This window comes from Anomaloglossus baeobatrachus, chromosome 10, assembly GCF_048569485.1.
Source record: "Anomaloglossus baeobatrachus isolate aAnoBae1 chromosome 10, aAnoBae1.hap1, whole genome shotgun sequence".
In the NCBI taxonomy this organism is placed as follows: Eukaryota; Metazoa; Chordata; class Amphibia; order Anura; family Aromobatidae; genus Anomaloglossus; species Anomaloglossus baeobatrachus.
In genome coordinates this window covers 14,065,705-14,081,934 of record NC_134362.1, presented here as the reverse complement: position 1 = coordinate 14,081,934, position 16,230 = coordinate 14,065,705, and the positions used below count along the sequence as shown (strand labels likewise).

Here is a 16,230-nt window from a genome sequence, read left to right as displayed (position 1 = left end):
CGACAACAGCCGGTGATAACACACGAAACAAGAAACTGGCAACAGGGAGGGTGCTGGGTCTCCCAATACGGAACTATAAGAAAAAGAATTTACGGTAAGTAACAAAATTCTCTTTTTCTTTATCGTTCGTATGGGAGACGCAGACCATGGGACGTTCCAAAGCTGTCCCTGGCTGGGAATAAACAGAAAACTGAGAAGTAGTCAGAACCTAACTTCACAAGTGGGCGACAGCCGCCTGAAGGATGCGTCTGCCCAAGCTCGCATCTGCCGAAGCATGAGCATGCACTTGGTAGTGCTTTGAAAAGGTATGCAGACTAATCCAAGTGGCAGCCTGACAAACCTGCTGAGCCGTAGCCTGGTGCCTGAAAGCCCAAGAGGCACCAACAGCTCTGGTCGAATGTGCCTTGATCCCCGGCGGGGGAGGCACCTGAGAACTCTGGTAGGCATCGGAAATGGTCGATCTAATCCAACGGGCCAAGGTCGGCTTAGAAGCAGAGAGGCCCTTACGCCGACCTGTGGTTAGCACAAAAAGAAGTACACCGCCTAAGAGCAGCGGTGCGAGACACACAAATCCGGAGAGCACGCACCAGATCTAGAGTATGCAGCACTTTTGCAAAGCGATGAACAGGAGCCGGACAGAAGGAAGGTAGGGTAATGTCCTGGTTAAGGTGGAAGGGAGAGACCACCTTAGGAAGAAAATCCGGAGTCGGACGGAGAACCACCTTGTCTTGATGAAAAACTAAAAAAGGTGACTCCGAAGAGAGCGTAGCCAAATCAGAGACTCTCCTGAGGGAAGTTATGGCCACCAGAAAAACCACTTTCTGTGAAAGACGATGCAAAGAGACCTCCCTAAGAGGCTCAAAGAGGGGTTTCTGCAAAACCGTGAGAACTAAATTAAGGTCCCAGGGATCCAAGGGTCGCCGGTAAGGCGGAATGATGTGAGACGCGCCTTGCATGAAGGTGCGGACCTGAGCCAGCCGAGCGAGACGTCGCTGGAACAGGACTGACAGAGCTGAGACTTGTCCCTTGAGAGAGTTGAGGGACAGTCCTAGCTGCAGACCGGACTGTAGAAAGGACAGAAGGGTCGGCAAGGAGAATGGCCAAGGAGGATGGCCGGAAGAGCGACACCAGGACAGGAAAATCTTCCAAGTCCTGTGATAGATCTTAGCGGAGGAAGACTTACGGGCCCGAGTCATAGTGGAGATGACTTCAGGAGGGATACCAGAAGCCGTCAAGATCCAGGACTCAAGAGCCACGCCGTCAATTTGAGAGCCGCAGAATTCAGGCGGAAAAACGGACCTTGTGAGAGTAGGTCTGGACGGTCCGGGAGATGCCACGACATCTCTACGGACAGATGGAGCAGGTCTGGATACCAAGCTCGCCTGGGCCAGTCCGGTGCAATGAGGATGACTCGACAGCCCTCCGTTCTGATCTTGCGCAGAACCCTGGGCAAGAGAGCTAGAGGGGGAAACACGTAGGACAGACGAAACTGGAACCAGTGCGTCCGCGGCGAATGCCTGAGGGTCGTGGGAGCGAGCCACGTAAACGGGAACCTTGTTGTGACGGGATGCCATTAGGTCCACGTCCGGAGTGCCCCACTTGCGGCAGATTGACTGAAACACTGCCGGGTGCAGGGACCACTCGCCACCGTCCACGGTTTGACGGCTGAGATAATCTGCCTCCCAGTTTTCCACGCCTGGGATGTGGACTGCGGATATGGTGGACTTGGAGTCCTCCGCCCATTGAAGGATGCGTTGCACTTCCAACATCGCCAGGCGGCTGCGTGTCCCGCCTTGGTGATTGATGTAGGCAACCGCTGTCGCGTTGTCTGACTGGACTCGAATGTGCCTGCCCGCCAACAGGTGGTGAAAAGCTAGGAGAGCTAGAAGCACGGCTCTGGTTTCCAGCACATTGAAAGGGCTGACTCGGACGGAGTCCAAGTGCCCTGCGCTCTGTGGTGGAGATATACCGCTCCCCAGCCGGATAGACTGGCATCCGTGGTGAGAATCACCCAGGACGGGGCCAGGAAGGAGCGCCCCTGGGACAGGGAGAGGGGCCGAAGCCACCACTGAAGAGAGCTCCTGGTTTGTGGCGAGAGAGCCACTAACCTCTGTAAGGAGGAAGGCCGCTTGTCCCAACAGCGGAGAATGTCCAGCTGCAGAGGACGCAGATGGAACTGGGCAAAGGGAACCGCCTCCATGGAGGCCACCATTTGACCCAGCACCTGCATCAGACTCCTGAGGGAATAACGGCGGGGCCTCAGCAGAGAGCGCACCGCTAGCTGGAGGGACTGCTGTTTGACTAAGGGCAACTTCACAAGTGCCGTCAAGGTCTCGAATTGCATCCCTAGGTACGTGAGACTCTGGGTCGGAGTCAGAGTGGATTTGGGCAGATTGACCAGCCACCCGAATTGAGCTAGAGTGGCGAGAGTGAGCGAGACACTCCGCTGACAGTCTGTGCTGGATGAAGCCTTGACTAGAAGGTCGTCCAGGTAAGGAATCACTGCCAACCCCTGGAGGTGCAGAACTGCAATCACTGCTGCCATGACCTTGGTGAATACTCGAGGGGCCGTGGCCAACCCGAAGGGGAGAGCCACGAATTGGAAGTGATCTTCTCCTACTGCAAAACGTAGCCAACGCTGGTGTGACACTGCGATTGGCACATGCAGATAGGCATCTCTGATGTTGATGGATGCAAGGAAATCCCCTTGGGACATAGAGGCAATGACTGATCGCAGAGACTCCATGCGAAAGCGCCACACCTGAACATGCTTGTTGAGAAGCTTGAGATCCAGGATGGGCCGGAAGGTACCGTCCTTTTTGGGAACTAGGAAGAGATTTGAGTAGAAACCTCTGAACCGTTCCCGGGCGGGAACCGGTACACTTACTCCATTGGCCTGCAAGGATGCCACGGCCTGAGAGAAGGCGGCGGCCTTGGAGCAGGGGGGAGTTGAGAGAAAAAAATCTGTTTTGGCGGGCTGGAAGAGAATTCTATCCTGTAGCCGTGGGAGATGATATCCCGCACCCACTGATCGGAGACGTGTTGAAACCACATGTCGCCAAAGTGGGAGAGCCTGCCACCGACTAAGGACGTTGCTGGCGCGGCCAGATAGTCAAGAGGAGGCTGCCTTAGTGGCAGCAGCTCCTGCGGTCTTCTGTGGACGCGCCTTTGTGCGCCAGTTGGGTTTTTGGTCCTTGGCTGAGTTAGTGGACGAGGCCGAGGGCTTAGAGGATGACCAGTTGGAGGAACAAAAGGAACGAAACCTCGACTGATTCCTACCCTGGGCAGGTTTCCTGGCTTTAGTTTGAGGCATGGAAGTACTCTTCCCGCCAGTAGCTTCCTTAATAACTTCAGCCAGCTGTTCTCCGAACAGCCGGGACCCAGCAAAAGGGAGCCCAGCAAGGTGGCACTTTGAAGAAGCATCTGCCTTCCACTCTCGAAGCCACAAGATTCTGCGGATAGCGAGGGAATTAGCCGAAGCCACCGCAGTGCGGTGAGAAGCCTCCAGCATGGCAGACATGGCATAGGATGAAAAGGCCGAAGCTTGGGAAGTTAAGGTAACCATTTCGGGCATAGATTCCCTGGTAAGGGAATGCATCTCCTCTAGAGAAGCAGAGATGGCTTTGAGAGCCCACACTGCTGCAAAAGTCGGAGAAAACGCGGCCCCCGCCGCTTCATACACGGATTTGGCCAGAAGGTCAATCTGGCGGTCAGTGGAAGACTTAAGGGAAGTGCCATCAGCCACCGACACAACGGTCCGGGCTGCGAGCCTAGACACCGGAGGGTCTACCTTTGGGGACTGAGCCCACTCCTTGACCACCTCAGGTGGAAAGGGAAACCGGTCATCAGAACCACACTTTGGGAAGCGCTTGTCAGGACAGGCCCTGGGCTTGGCCACAGCGGCCTGAAAACTGGAGTGGTTAAAGAACACACTCTTTGCTCTCTTAGGCGAGGTAAACTGGTGCTTTTCTGCCAGAGAGGGTTGCTCCTCTGACGCTGGCGGATTGAGATCCAGTACAGAATTAATGGACGCAATCAAGTCACTAAGATCTGAGTCACTTTCGGACAGATCAATGGGGCACATGGAGTTAGCCTCCGAGCCCCCTGTAAAGTCATCCTCCTCATCCAGAGAGTCAGCTCTGGAATCAGAGCCACGGGAGGAGGAGGGAGAGGGAACCCTGCATCTCCTCTTAGGAGGACGGGGTCTGGGCCCTGATGATGAATCCTCTGTGAGCTCCGCTGAGAGAGCCCTAGCAGCAGAGGCACCCTGTGAAGGGGGCTGATGCATAATCATCAACGTCCTGGACAGATGTCCCATGGAGTCGGCAAAAGACTGGGAGATAGACCTAGAAAAGGATTCTACCCAAGCCGGGGGTTCAGCCACAGGAGCAGGAGCAGCCGGAGAGACCACTGGGGGTGAGACTCCAGGCTGAGGCACCGCCAAGTTAGAGAAGGCATCACAATGTGGATAGGTGCTCGGTTCAGGCAGTAGGAGCTTACATGCAGCGCATACAGTATAAAGCTTTGGAGCCTTGCTCCTCGTGTGAGACATGCTGCTGGAGTGGGGGCTCTGCCAGAGAATGAACCCCAGAGAGTATATACAGAGGTCCACAACCGGAGACCGGTTGTGGCTTACCAGACCGCTGGAGCGGTGTTGTGGGCCCTCCAGATCCCGAAGCCCGGACCCCCAAGTACAGCACCTCAGCAGAGATGCTGCAGACCAGTGCTGCAATGACTGATCGCAGAGAGAACGCTGAGAAAATGGCCGCCGGAGCGAAGAGAGGGGGCGGGACTTGCTTGAGGAGCGGGAACTAAAGGGCCATAGAGACCTACAGGGGAGGCGACACACACTGCAGTGGGGAGTGTCCCTCCCCTGTACAGAACGGCCGCTGGGAGGAGCCGAGCCTGTCCCTCTGCATGAGTGACATGCGAGGGCAGTGAAACAGAAACTAGGCCTCCGGCGAAGCCGGGGCCTAAATTTGAGCGGCGCGGCCGACGCGCAGGCACCATCGGCACGGTTCTCAGGCGACAGCTAGAGAACCCGCCGGAAATGTCAGTAAACACAATAAGCACACACTCCCCCAACAATAAAGTACAGGGACCCCGAAATCTAAACGTCTCAGGTACTTAGCTTGCTGAGACGCAGGGCCAAGTCCCTGGGGATGAGTGCTCCGGTCCAGCAGGGTCCTGAAGGGCTGCGGATGGAGACTGGTCTCCTGCCAAGCATGGAGACCGTGCTGGCTCCCACTTCAAGCCAGAGCCCAGGAGGGATGGTGAAGGAGCACGGCATGTAAAGGCTCCAGCCTAGGAATCAACCTTGCAACACCGCCGACACAGTGGGGTGAGAAGGGACATGCCGGGGGTCCAGACGTGGACCCCACTCTTCAATCTCGTTCCAAAAGGAAAAAATCATATGAGAATGCATGTGTGGATGTATGCCTCCTGAACACAAAGCGATAAACTGGCTGGGTCTGCTCACCAGGGGGTGTATAAGCTCAGGGGGAGGAGCTACACTTTTAAGTGTAGTACTTTGTGTGTCCTCCGGAGGTAGAAGCTAAACACCCATGGTCTGGGTCTCCCAAAGGAACGATAAAGAAAATACCCATTACGCACCTGAAGCCAGCGGTGCCCCCCGCATACATTCCCTGCCCGCCGTCTCCTGTAGAGATCTGCACTGATTGAACAGGTGAATATTGATTATTTCCTGCGATTTACATTTTTCATTATAAAACTTTTTTTTTTCCTTTTCTAAAATGAAAGGTCACACACGCACGCACGCACGCACGCACACACACACACACACACACACACACACACACACACACACACACACACACTCTGCAATTGCCATGAACTACCCCCACTAAAAACATTATCACTGCTGTTCCTTTAAACAAAAATGGAAGTTACCTTTATTCAGTGGAGGTCCTCCAGGAAAGGGCAGTCATCTCAAGACACCGGCTCCGCTCCACAACTCACACTGAATTTAGGTCCATCTTTTGTGATTTAGATCTTTAGACTCCAGAGATCCTCGTTATAATTGACTATTCATCATTATTGGATGTCCATTCTTCCCACACCATGATGAGAAGCGTCGCTGAATTACAACTCTCAGCATGTTTTGGCAGTATACTGAGCACTGAAGACAACAGCCCCTGCAGCTGGTAGAGCCACATATCATGTATATTACAAACCTTTCAAGAAATGCAGTTTATGGATGGAAAGATGCAGACACTTTGCAATCTGACGCCGCAGTCCACTCTATACTGATGTAGGAGACACATTTAGTGCTAGAATAGCGCCCTCTGGTGGCAACGACAAAACGTCCTTAGTTTTGAGGTAGTCGGTCATCACCTGCAGCCCATTTTTGTGCTGTGCTCACATTTATTCTCACCAGCTCTATGATCTACAGGTTGTGTAATCAGTAAGCAATGTGCAATAGAAGGAGACAATTAATTGGGTTGTGCCCATGGAAGAAACCATTTGTTTTAGAAGGAAACCTTTGAGTAGTTTCCAGCAGCTTGAACCAGAGGCCATGGGGGCCATTCCCAAGCGGGGGCCCATCCCAAGCGGGGGCCGCGGGCCCAATCCCAAGCAGAGGCCCATCCCAAGCCGGGGGCCGCGGGCTGAAGAAGCGAGCTAAGCCCCAAGGAGAAAAGTCTGCAAATACAGAATTAATGACACCACCGATTTCATTCAGTTTTATTTAATAAAAATGTTAAAATAAATAGATACAAATTGATCAGACGCTCTGTGTCCCCCCCCGACCCTCCCGCCCTACCTGTTCCCTAAACTCTAAGCACAGTTTTACCAAAACTGAAAACACAGACTTCCAATTTTACAGAGAAGGCAGAGTATTTGCAGTTCACTACCATTGGGCCTGGAAAAAAAAATAGAATGTATATTAAAAAAAAAAAACAAATGCAAATTAAGAAGTTCCCGTTACAATAGATAAGGAACGCCTCTCCATTTCATACGAAAACTTAATTATACATTATTTTTCTATAGAAAAAAAAGGTATGTTACAATATTTTCTTAATGATATTGACATTTGACAGGTTTTTTTTCTTTATTTTTATTTTTTTGAACCCTAAAATGCAGCACAAGATGTGAGTGTTTCCTCACAGAGCAGTGTGTGAGTATACGTATACCAGACACTATCTGGAAGTTTTCGGTATTAATAACTATTGCTCCTAGGCTGAGAACAAAAAAAAAATAAAAAAAAAGGGGGTTTACTGCAATGTAAACAAGGTCGAGGGGATCTGAAGCGAAACACGGGGCGGGGGACGGGATACTGAGGTTAGATACTGCTCACATGTAGAGAAAGGGGCACGGAGGATACCCTTGGGCACTGCTTGGTTCTACGTAATTAATGCAAGGAGGATAAAAACCCCTCACATTGTGTGACCAGGAAAGAAGTAAAAACTAATGATCCATAAAGAGCCCTTGCATTTATTTCTGGAAGGACAGAGGAAGGACTGCCCCTTTAACACTGCATTAAGAGAAGCTACGACTACGAGCCGACATGTACACAGCCGACCAAAGAAAGATGCGGCCATCCGAGGGCAGAGCTGCCGCCGGACGTGGCCACGGTTCTCACCCGTGTGGAGGTGGAACACCCCTTTAAAGATGATATGGTTTGCAGGAGGCTGTACGAGTGCACCAGACACTTACAGTCCAGAAAAAAGAAAAAAAATTTAATTGTCATTTTATTAATGTCTCTAGTCAATTGGGGCGGCCATATTGCATCGGGTCTCACCATTGTGGCCCCTGCTATGTGTGTGACCTAAAGGGACGCTAGGGAATGTGAACCCCCCGTTATTCTAGGAGACCGGGGTCCTGCAGTCTCACACATTTAATTTTTGTCTTTTACGCATCGCTTATATGAGAGCACGTTTACACCCTGTGCATGTGACACCGAGCACCCGTACTAAACAATACATACATTACAAACTGTGTTCATGTGGCCCCTGCACTACTAGAGTCGCTGGACATGGAGCGTCACTCACAGACTGAACTGAGCTGACAACACAGGGGTGACAACACAGGGGTGACAATACAGGGGTGACCACCGTTATCATCTGGGCGTGCACAAAAAACAAAGCAATCATGGGGTAATGCAATAAGGCACTTTGGAGCGTGCTCACTGCATCAAATCCTGGGACAGGGGATCTCGTGTAGGGACATCATTGCCTTACAGGACGTCTTCTGGGTCTACAAAGATGGAGAGAAAAAAAAATGCACCTGCAGCTAATGACGTGACTGTGAGCACTGACAGATCACCACATATCCAGCAGCCACACAGCGGTGTCAGGAAGGAGAAGGCCAGAAAGTACAATTCTACCATTTCTGGGGTGAACCAATTCCCTAACGTACTATTTTTTGTTTAGCAAAGTTCATTTTTAAAATATGGCAAATAAGCCTAAATATGTTACATTTTTTTTATTTTTAGTGGTTCCTGAATTACTTTACAGTTTCTGGGAGCCCCGGGCCCCTGACCGCCCCCCCTAGGGGGAGCCCCGGGCCCCTGACCGCCCCCCCTAGGGGGAGCCCCGGGCCCCTGACCGCCCCCCCTAGGGGGAGCCCCGGGCCCCTGACCGCCCCCCCTAGGGGGAGCCCCGGGCCCCTGACCGCCCCCCCTAGGGGGAGCCCCGGGCCCCTGACCGCCCCCCCTAGGGGGAGCCCCGGGCCCCTGACCGCCCCCCCTAGGGGGAGCCCCGCGCCCCAGCCCTCTGGCATTTCCATCTGTAGCCAGCAGTGAACATTTTTTTGATGGTGAGCTCCCTCTAGTGGAAGCAGCAGGAAAAAGTACAATTTACTTTCTCACCAGTCACTTTCTAGGGCAAATACACCAGTGTTTTGGTATTTGGGACCAGCAGGTGCCAGATTAAGGAGTGGATATACCCCCACACATAAGGTATCTGCTATCCTATGTGATGTATGTATACACCTCCCTAAGTCACAGCCTATTCCATGTTGTTTTTTACCACCCTTGTGGTAGAGTCCGGTATTGCCGCAGTTTTGATCCTATATATAAACATATTTAGGTATCTGCAGCTGGGATGGGGCATTTACCTTTATTCCAGGTATGCTGCCCGGGCCCATTAACCCTACGGCAGCTGAGCTGGCAGAGGTGAGGCCTCCTATAAATCGGACGAGATGAAGTCAACTCTTCCCTTCGGGCATTTCATGGGTTAAACAACAAAACGGGGAGACTTTCTCTGTAACCCGCACACATGATTCTGGGTTGTGCTGCACAGTAATATCCATCTGAATGGGTTGCATTAAAGTCGCCGCAGCACGAGGCTCCTTTTAGGGCTTTAGCATTAAATGACAAAGATGGGGGGGAAAAAAGAGAATCCGCCATTACCTCTCAATGAGAAACACATTGCTGATCTCTATATGAGGAGTGCACAGAGAAGCCGCCATTCACTAGGAAGACATGTTTGTAATATTGTGTACCTGGGCCTCCGTATTACACACACACAAAAAAAAAAAAAAAAGCAAAAAATAAAATGCCCATCCGCGCCCCTCAGACCTTCTCCTTCCCGCGGGGTCCTGTCTGCCTGTTGGCGGCTGCGCAGCAGTGTCTTGTGGTCCGGTGAGGCCGCGTCTGCTTTGCTAATACTTCTGCAATGTTTCTTATAAATAATAATAATCTTGGTGGTGAATTTCCATTTCCTATGGAGATGCTGGCACGTCTTAAAAAAACAAAAACAAACTGAAATGTCTATTTCTACCCCGACGCAGCGACAGGCCCCCATTCCATACTCTGTGGAGCGCAGCGGGCCGTTTGGCGAGGCGATTGCCACCCCTGCCAGGAACTATTACAAAGCAATGACAATAGTACCTTAAATACTGACTAAACATCCTTTCCCCTCTCCGAAATGTATATGAGAATATATATATTTTTTTTTCCTTTTTTTGGTACATCACACTGAGTTTAGTAGACAGGGGAACTTTCCTAGTCTTTGGAGTGGTATGTGTGCCCCCCCCAACCCCTCACTGCCCTAAAATAATAAAATAAAAGGTATACAGATGGAGGAGTTCTCAGAAGCCGGCCGTGTCCACATCCACCTTTAAGAAAATAGCAAAGAAAGAGAAAAAATAAAGATTGATATCTCTGGTTGCTGCGGAGGCTGCTGCAGGCACACACTGGTGTAGATAGAGATTTGTTTCGGTCACTTGGCATGGTGCCGGCCGGACGCGCCGGCTCACACGTGGAACACACAGAATAAAAGGTTGATTGGCAAAACTCCAGAGCTTACGTCTCTGTCCTGGGATCACTGTGGTTATGCTCCAGTCTCTCCCAGGAGCTGTTCAGACGCCGCTTATTTTACGTATGTTTTCCAGGAGTCCCCTACCTCACCAGCGGGTCACTTAGTCTCTTCTGCCTGGGCGCAGTTCTGGACACAGGTGGGTGAGGGTAAGGAGGCTGTGACGGGGTGGAGGGCGGGCGGGGGGCTGTTGGCAGTAGCGGTGCAGTCCTGGCTGTGGTTAGAGGTCACCTCTGAGTGAATAGGTTTGGTGAGGTCTATATCCTGAATCAGGCGGATAAGACGCTTCACTTTGTCCAGAGAGCTGTGCATGTCTTTCTGCCGGGACAGGATGCTGTTCTTCATTTCCATGCATTTCTACAAAACAGAAAAGACCCATATTACCAGTGTAATCACACGCTGCGGACAAGTCTACTCCGCAACATACGTGTTCTCCGATCATTAAAGGGTCTGTCTGGTGAAAATAAGTCATCACTACAGTTGAGCGGATTGCTAATAATCCGGGTCCGGCGGATCCGTTGCGGGTTGTCACAGCAGTCCGGATCCGATCCGGAATCCGGCCCAATGTAAGTCAATGGGGAGTGGATCCGGGACACGAGTACGCGAGAGCGCAAGCGAGAGAAGAAAAAAACAAAAACAAAACCGAACCCGGATCGTGCAGATGGATTCCAGATCCAGATCGGATGCTGAAACCGCGCAGATCCGGACTTTTACAGTTCGGGTCCGCTCAACACTAGTCATCACCTAACCACAGGATAGGCAATAACTTATAGAAAGTGGGGTCCAACCGCTGGGACCCGCATCAATTGGCAAAAAGGGGCCTTTTATCCTCGGCAGCATGTGGGGTGCAGTGCACGTGCCTGACCATTGCTTCTTGCATCCCACCCATAGGGGATGAATAGAGCAGAGGTCAGACATATGCACTGCCCTCCAGTCTAATAAGGAGAAAAACAAAAACCGTCCGGGTCTACCCATCTATACAATGCAGTACTGGCCAAAAGTATTGGCACCCCTGCAATTCTGCCAGAGTATACTCAGTTTCTTCCTGACAATGATTGCAATCACACATTCTTTGGTATTATTATCTTCATTTATTTTGCTTGCAATGAAAAAACACAAAAGAGAATGAAACAAAAATCAAATCATTGATCATTTCACACAAAACTCCAAAAATGGGCCAGAATAAAGTATTGGCACCCTTAAGGGGGCTTTACACGCTACGATATCGTTAATGTTTTATCGTCGGGGTCACGTTGTTAGTGACGCACATCCGGCGTCATTAACGATATCGCAGCGTGTGACACTGACCAGCGACCTTAAGCGACCTCAAAAATGGTGAAAATCGTTCACCATGGAGAGGTCGTCCCAAACTCAAAAATCGGTAAGGGTTGTTTATCCAGGTGGTTAATCGCTCATGCAGCAGGACACATCGCTATGTGTGACACCGCATGAGCGAGGAACGTCTCCTTACCTGCCGCCGGCCACAATGCGGAAGGAAGGAGGTGGGAGGGATGTTACGTCCCGCTCATCTCCGCCCCTCCACTATGATTGGCCGTCCGCTTAGTGACGTTGCGGTGACGTCGCTGTGATGCCGAACGTCCCTCCCCCTTGAAGGAGGGATTGTTCGGCAGTCACAGCGACGACGCCGACCAGGTAAGTATGTGTGACGCTGCTGTAGCGATAATATTCGCTACGACAGCGATCACAAACAATCGCATGCGCGATGGGGGCGGGTACTTACACGCTCGCTATCGCTACAAATTGCTAGCGATATCGCTACCGTGTAAAGCCCCCTTTAGCCTAATACTTGGTTACCGGAAGCAGTTGTGCGCAGTTATTTTGGCTAAAGGTTGCGCAACCATCAATGAGTTTCTTAAAATGCTCTGCAGGAATTTTAGACCATTCTTCTTTGGCAAACTGCTCCAGGTCCATGAGATGTGAAGGGTGCCTTCTCCAAACTGCCATTGTGAGATCTCTCCACGGGTGCTCTATGGGGTTCAGGTCTGGACTCATTGCTGGCCACTTTAGTAGTCTCCAGTGCTTTCTCTCAAACCATTTTCTAGTGCTTTTTGAAGTGTGTTTTGGGTCATTGTCCTGCTGGAAGACCCATGACCTGTGAGGGAGACCCAGCTTTCTCACACTGGGCCCTACATTATGCTGCAAAATTTGTTGGTAGTCTTCAGACTTCATAATGCCATGCACACGGTCAAGCAGTCCAGTGCCAGAGGCAGCAAAGCAACCCCAAACCATCAAGGAACCTCCGCCATGTTTGACTGTAGGGACCGTGTTCTTTTCTTTGAATGCCTCTTTTTTTTTTCCTGTAAACTCTATGTTGATGGCTTTTCCCAAAAAGCTCTACTTTTGTGTCATCTGACCAGAGAACATTCTTCCAAAACGTTTTAGGCTTTCTCAGGTAAGTTTTGGCAAACTCCAGCCTGGCTTTTTTATGTCTCGGGGTAAGAAGTGGGGTCTTCCTGGGTATCCTACCATACAGTCCCTTGTCATTCAGACGCCGACGGATAGTACGGGGTGACACTGTTGTACCCTCGGACTGCAGGGCAGCCTGAACTTGTTTGGATGTTAGTCGAGGTTCTTTATCCACCATCCGCACAATCTTGCGTTGAAATCTCTCGTCAGTTTTTCTTTTCCTTCCACATCTAGGGAGGTTACCACAGTGCCATGGGCTTTACACTTCTTGATGACACTGTGCACCGTAGACACAGGAACTTTCAGGTCTTTGGAGATGGACTTGTAGCCTTGAGATTGCTCATGCTTCCTCACAATTTGGATTCTCAAGTCCTCAGACAGTTCTTTGGTCTTCTTTCTTTTCTCCATGTTCAATGTGGTGCACACAAGGACACAGGACAGAGGCAGAGTCAACTTTAATCCATGTCAACTGCTGCAAGTGTGATTTATTATTGCCAGCACCTGTTAGGTGCCACAGGTAAGTTACAGGCGCTGTTATTACACAAATTACAGAAGCATCACAGGATTTTTCAAACAGTGACAATACTTTTGTCCACCCCCTTTTTTATGTTTGGTGTGGAATGATATCCAATTTGGCTTTATGACACTTTATTTATTTTTTTTTCATTGAAGACAAATTAAATGAAGATAATACCAAAGAATTTGTGATTGCAATCATTTTCAGGAAGAAACTGAGTATTATCTGACAGAATTACAGGGGTGCCAATACTTTTGGCCAGCACTGTATCTCTGATCTTGAGCAGACAACCTCTAAGAAAGATAGTATAGTATAGTATTTGGCCCAAATGTGTCATGAATGAACTGCGTGGTGGAGAGCGGCTTCTCGTGTCCTGTAGATGCCCCCCGATCCAGTATATGCGCCCCCCCCCCCCACACACACACACACAGCGCCGGGAGGTGACATGGACCCACCGTTATGGAGCTGCTGAGCTGTTTTACTTTCTGCTCGAGCTGCTCTCGCTCCTGTTTCAGGTCCGTGCTCCACTTCAGTAATTTCTGTTTCTCTTCTTCTTTTGCTGTTAAACATTACAAGAAAGGATGAGGATGAGGACGGGCGCTGTGTGCGCAGAGGAACGTGAACAATGCACAGCTTCACTTTCTCACAATGATCTGCACACGCAGCAATTTCTTAACATAAAGGATAAAAGGGCAAAGTAAAAAAGGGGAAAGGATGACGCGGATGAACTAGTGTGACGGATCTTTCCTGCAAGCTCCGGCAATATACAGAAGAGGTCTTGTCACAGGATCCCAATGTCATATGCTCTGATCTAAACCCTCTATTGTAGCTCTGGCAGGATGCTTAGTCGTTGTGAGACTGGGGTGTAGGGACATTTTTTGCAGCTTCTAAAAGCTTTTCCTCCCGGATTGCCCTGTATTTAGCGCCATCTTTTCATAACTAGCTTCCTGCCCCTACTGAAGAAAAGCCTCCCCACAGCAGGATGCTGCCTCCACCATGTGTGATAGTGGGGAGGGTGTTTTCAGTGTGATTTGCAGTGTTCGTTTTCAGCCAGACAGAGCATTTTGTATTTAGCCCAAAATTTCCTCTTTGGTCTCATATGTCCAGACCACCTTCCTCCACAAGCTTGCTATGTCCCAAACATGGCATGTGAAAGAAGGGACTCTGGTCAGATGAGACCAAAATAAAGAAGAACTTTTTAGGCTAAATCCCAAACACTATGTGTGGCAGAAAACTAACACATTACACCCTGAAAGTACCATCCCCACTGTCACACATGGTGTACTTGTACTTAGTGTTGGTATCACATAAAATCTCAGTAAATTACCTTTACGTTTGTGGGTGTAGCGTAAAAAAAAAAAAAAAAAGTGCAAAAGTTCATGGAGTAGGAATACTTTTTCAAGGCACTGTGTATGCAGACTAGCCGCATGCTGTGATTTTCATACAAATTCCTTTTAAAGGATTTTTCATTTCCAGGTTTTTGACAATCTGAGAGCAGCATGACAGAGGCAGAGACCTCTATTCCAGTGATGTCACTTACTGGGCTACTTGCTGTAGCTTTGATAAAATAAGTATTTTATCAGCAGGAGATTATCACCAGAGTCGTCGTAACCCTGCTGTCATGTCGTCCTCCATAATCATTAGCTCTGTATAACCCCGCCCTCACCACTGATTGGCAGCTTTCTGCTTATGCTCAGTGTACACAAAAATCTGCCAATCAGTGGAGTGGGCGGGGTTATACAGAGCTCAGCATTCAGAGAACTGGTAGATCTGCAGCTGACAAGGGGATTTTATCAAAACTGCGGCAAGCAGCCCAGTAAGTGACTTTACTGGAATCAGAGTCTTTCCCTACATCATGTTGCTCTCAGATGGGGGGGAAACAAAAACAAAAAACCCTCCAAAACTTGGTGACAAATTCTTTTCAAATTCCCAAAATGCAAAATGTGTCCAGGAGATATTTAACCAACCTGCTTTATACGCTATATACGAGTGCACAATGGCTAACGTCCCCGGCCACGGGATTGCTTCCTCTTTTTTCAGCATCTGGAGGAAAAAAAAGAAAAACAAGACCCCAGAAAACATTAAACAAGCGGGATAAAGTGTCCTAATAACGATGAACATAGCCAGCCCAACGTATGGGTGACAAAATACAATCACAAGGTAAAAACGTTCCCTTCATTCACTTACATCTGACTATTTTGACATTATGGATTAAAAAAGTAAAATATACAATTGGTTGGACAACATGGCGAGTATCCCGTGCCAAAGAAACGGCACAAATTCACACGAGTGCTCCAATGTGCAGCCACCGCTCTGCCGAGATGCCATGGCCGTCTCACCAAGAGATTTAGGGGAAGGAAAGGCATATCTGCAGATACGCAACAAATGTCCAACATGTGACCGTCCCTTTAAATAATCTGTATCAATGGCGTATGTGGAGGTCAATGACCGCTTCACTCGTCAGGCAGTTAGCAGAATGACACCATCTACAGGCTATAGGAACGAGCAATGGCATCACAACCGAGGGCTCGACTGACCCAAGGTATGACAACAGATCGGCCCAATCACAACCGGCTCACAAGGTCCGATGTGAAAACTCGACCCATCACAACAACATTAGTTACTAGTCTGCCATCTCTGGATTCCTCCACAAACGAGACGTCCGTCCATAGGAGCCGAGCGTCAATAGCAGAAACATAAAGGACTACATCTAAAACTGAATTGTCAGGAGCGGTGGGGGGCAATTCAGAGGGGCCACATGAGAGGCTGATTGTTGTGGAGGACTGAACCAAACCAGGCTGAATGCGATTCTGCTTATAATAAATGTGTCACTTAATATGGAGCACAATTACGTCTGTGACTGATAATACCTGAGAATACCTGATAGGAATTATAGCAACCTGGATCATCAGCAGCAGACAATCCAAACCACAGACATTGCTGCATTGTGTAATGTGTGCAGCCCTTATACTATCATACAGCTCCTCCCAGTGTGACAGCCCCCCCCGA

The 16,230-nt window shown here is 49.8% G+C and overlaps 1 protein-coding gene across 6 annotated transcripts in view; it reads right to left on the bottom strand.

Annotated features, from left to right (window-relative positions):
• Positions 1-6,777: 6,777 nt before the first annotated feature.
• The window catches only part of PHF21A (PHD finger protein 21A), a 193,377-nt gene continuing 183,924 nt past the window's right edge, over positions 6,778-16,230 (bottom strand). For all 6 annotated transcript variants that reach the window (XM_075326484.1, XM_075326479.1, XM_075326482.1 and 3 more), the window contains 3 exons: positions 15,189-15,264; positions 13,677-13,780; positions 6,778-10,634 (listed from right to left, as the gene is read on the bottom strand). In XM_075326484.1, the coding sequence (XP_075182599.1) occupies positions 10,377-10,634; positions 13,677-13,780; positions 15,189-15,264 (438 nt within the window). In that variant the 3' untranslated portion in view covers positions 6,778-10,376. The remainder of the gene's footprint in view (positions 10,635-13,676; positions 13,781-15,188; positions 15,265-16,230) is intronic.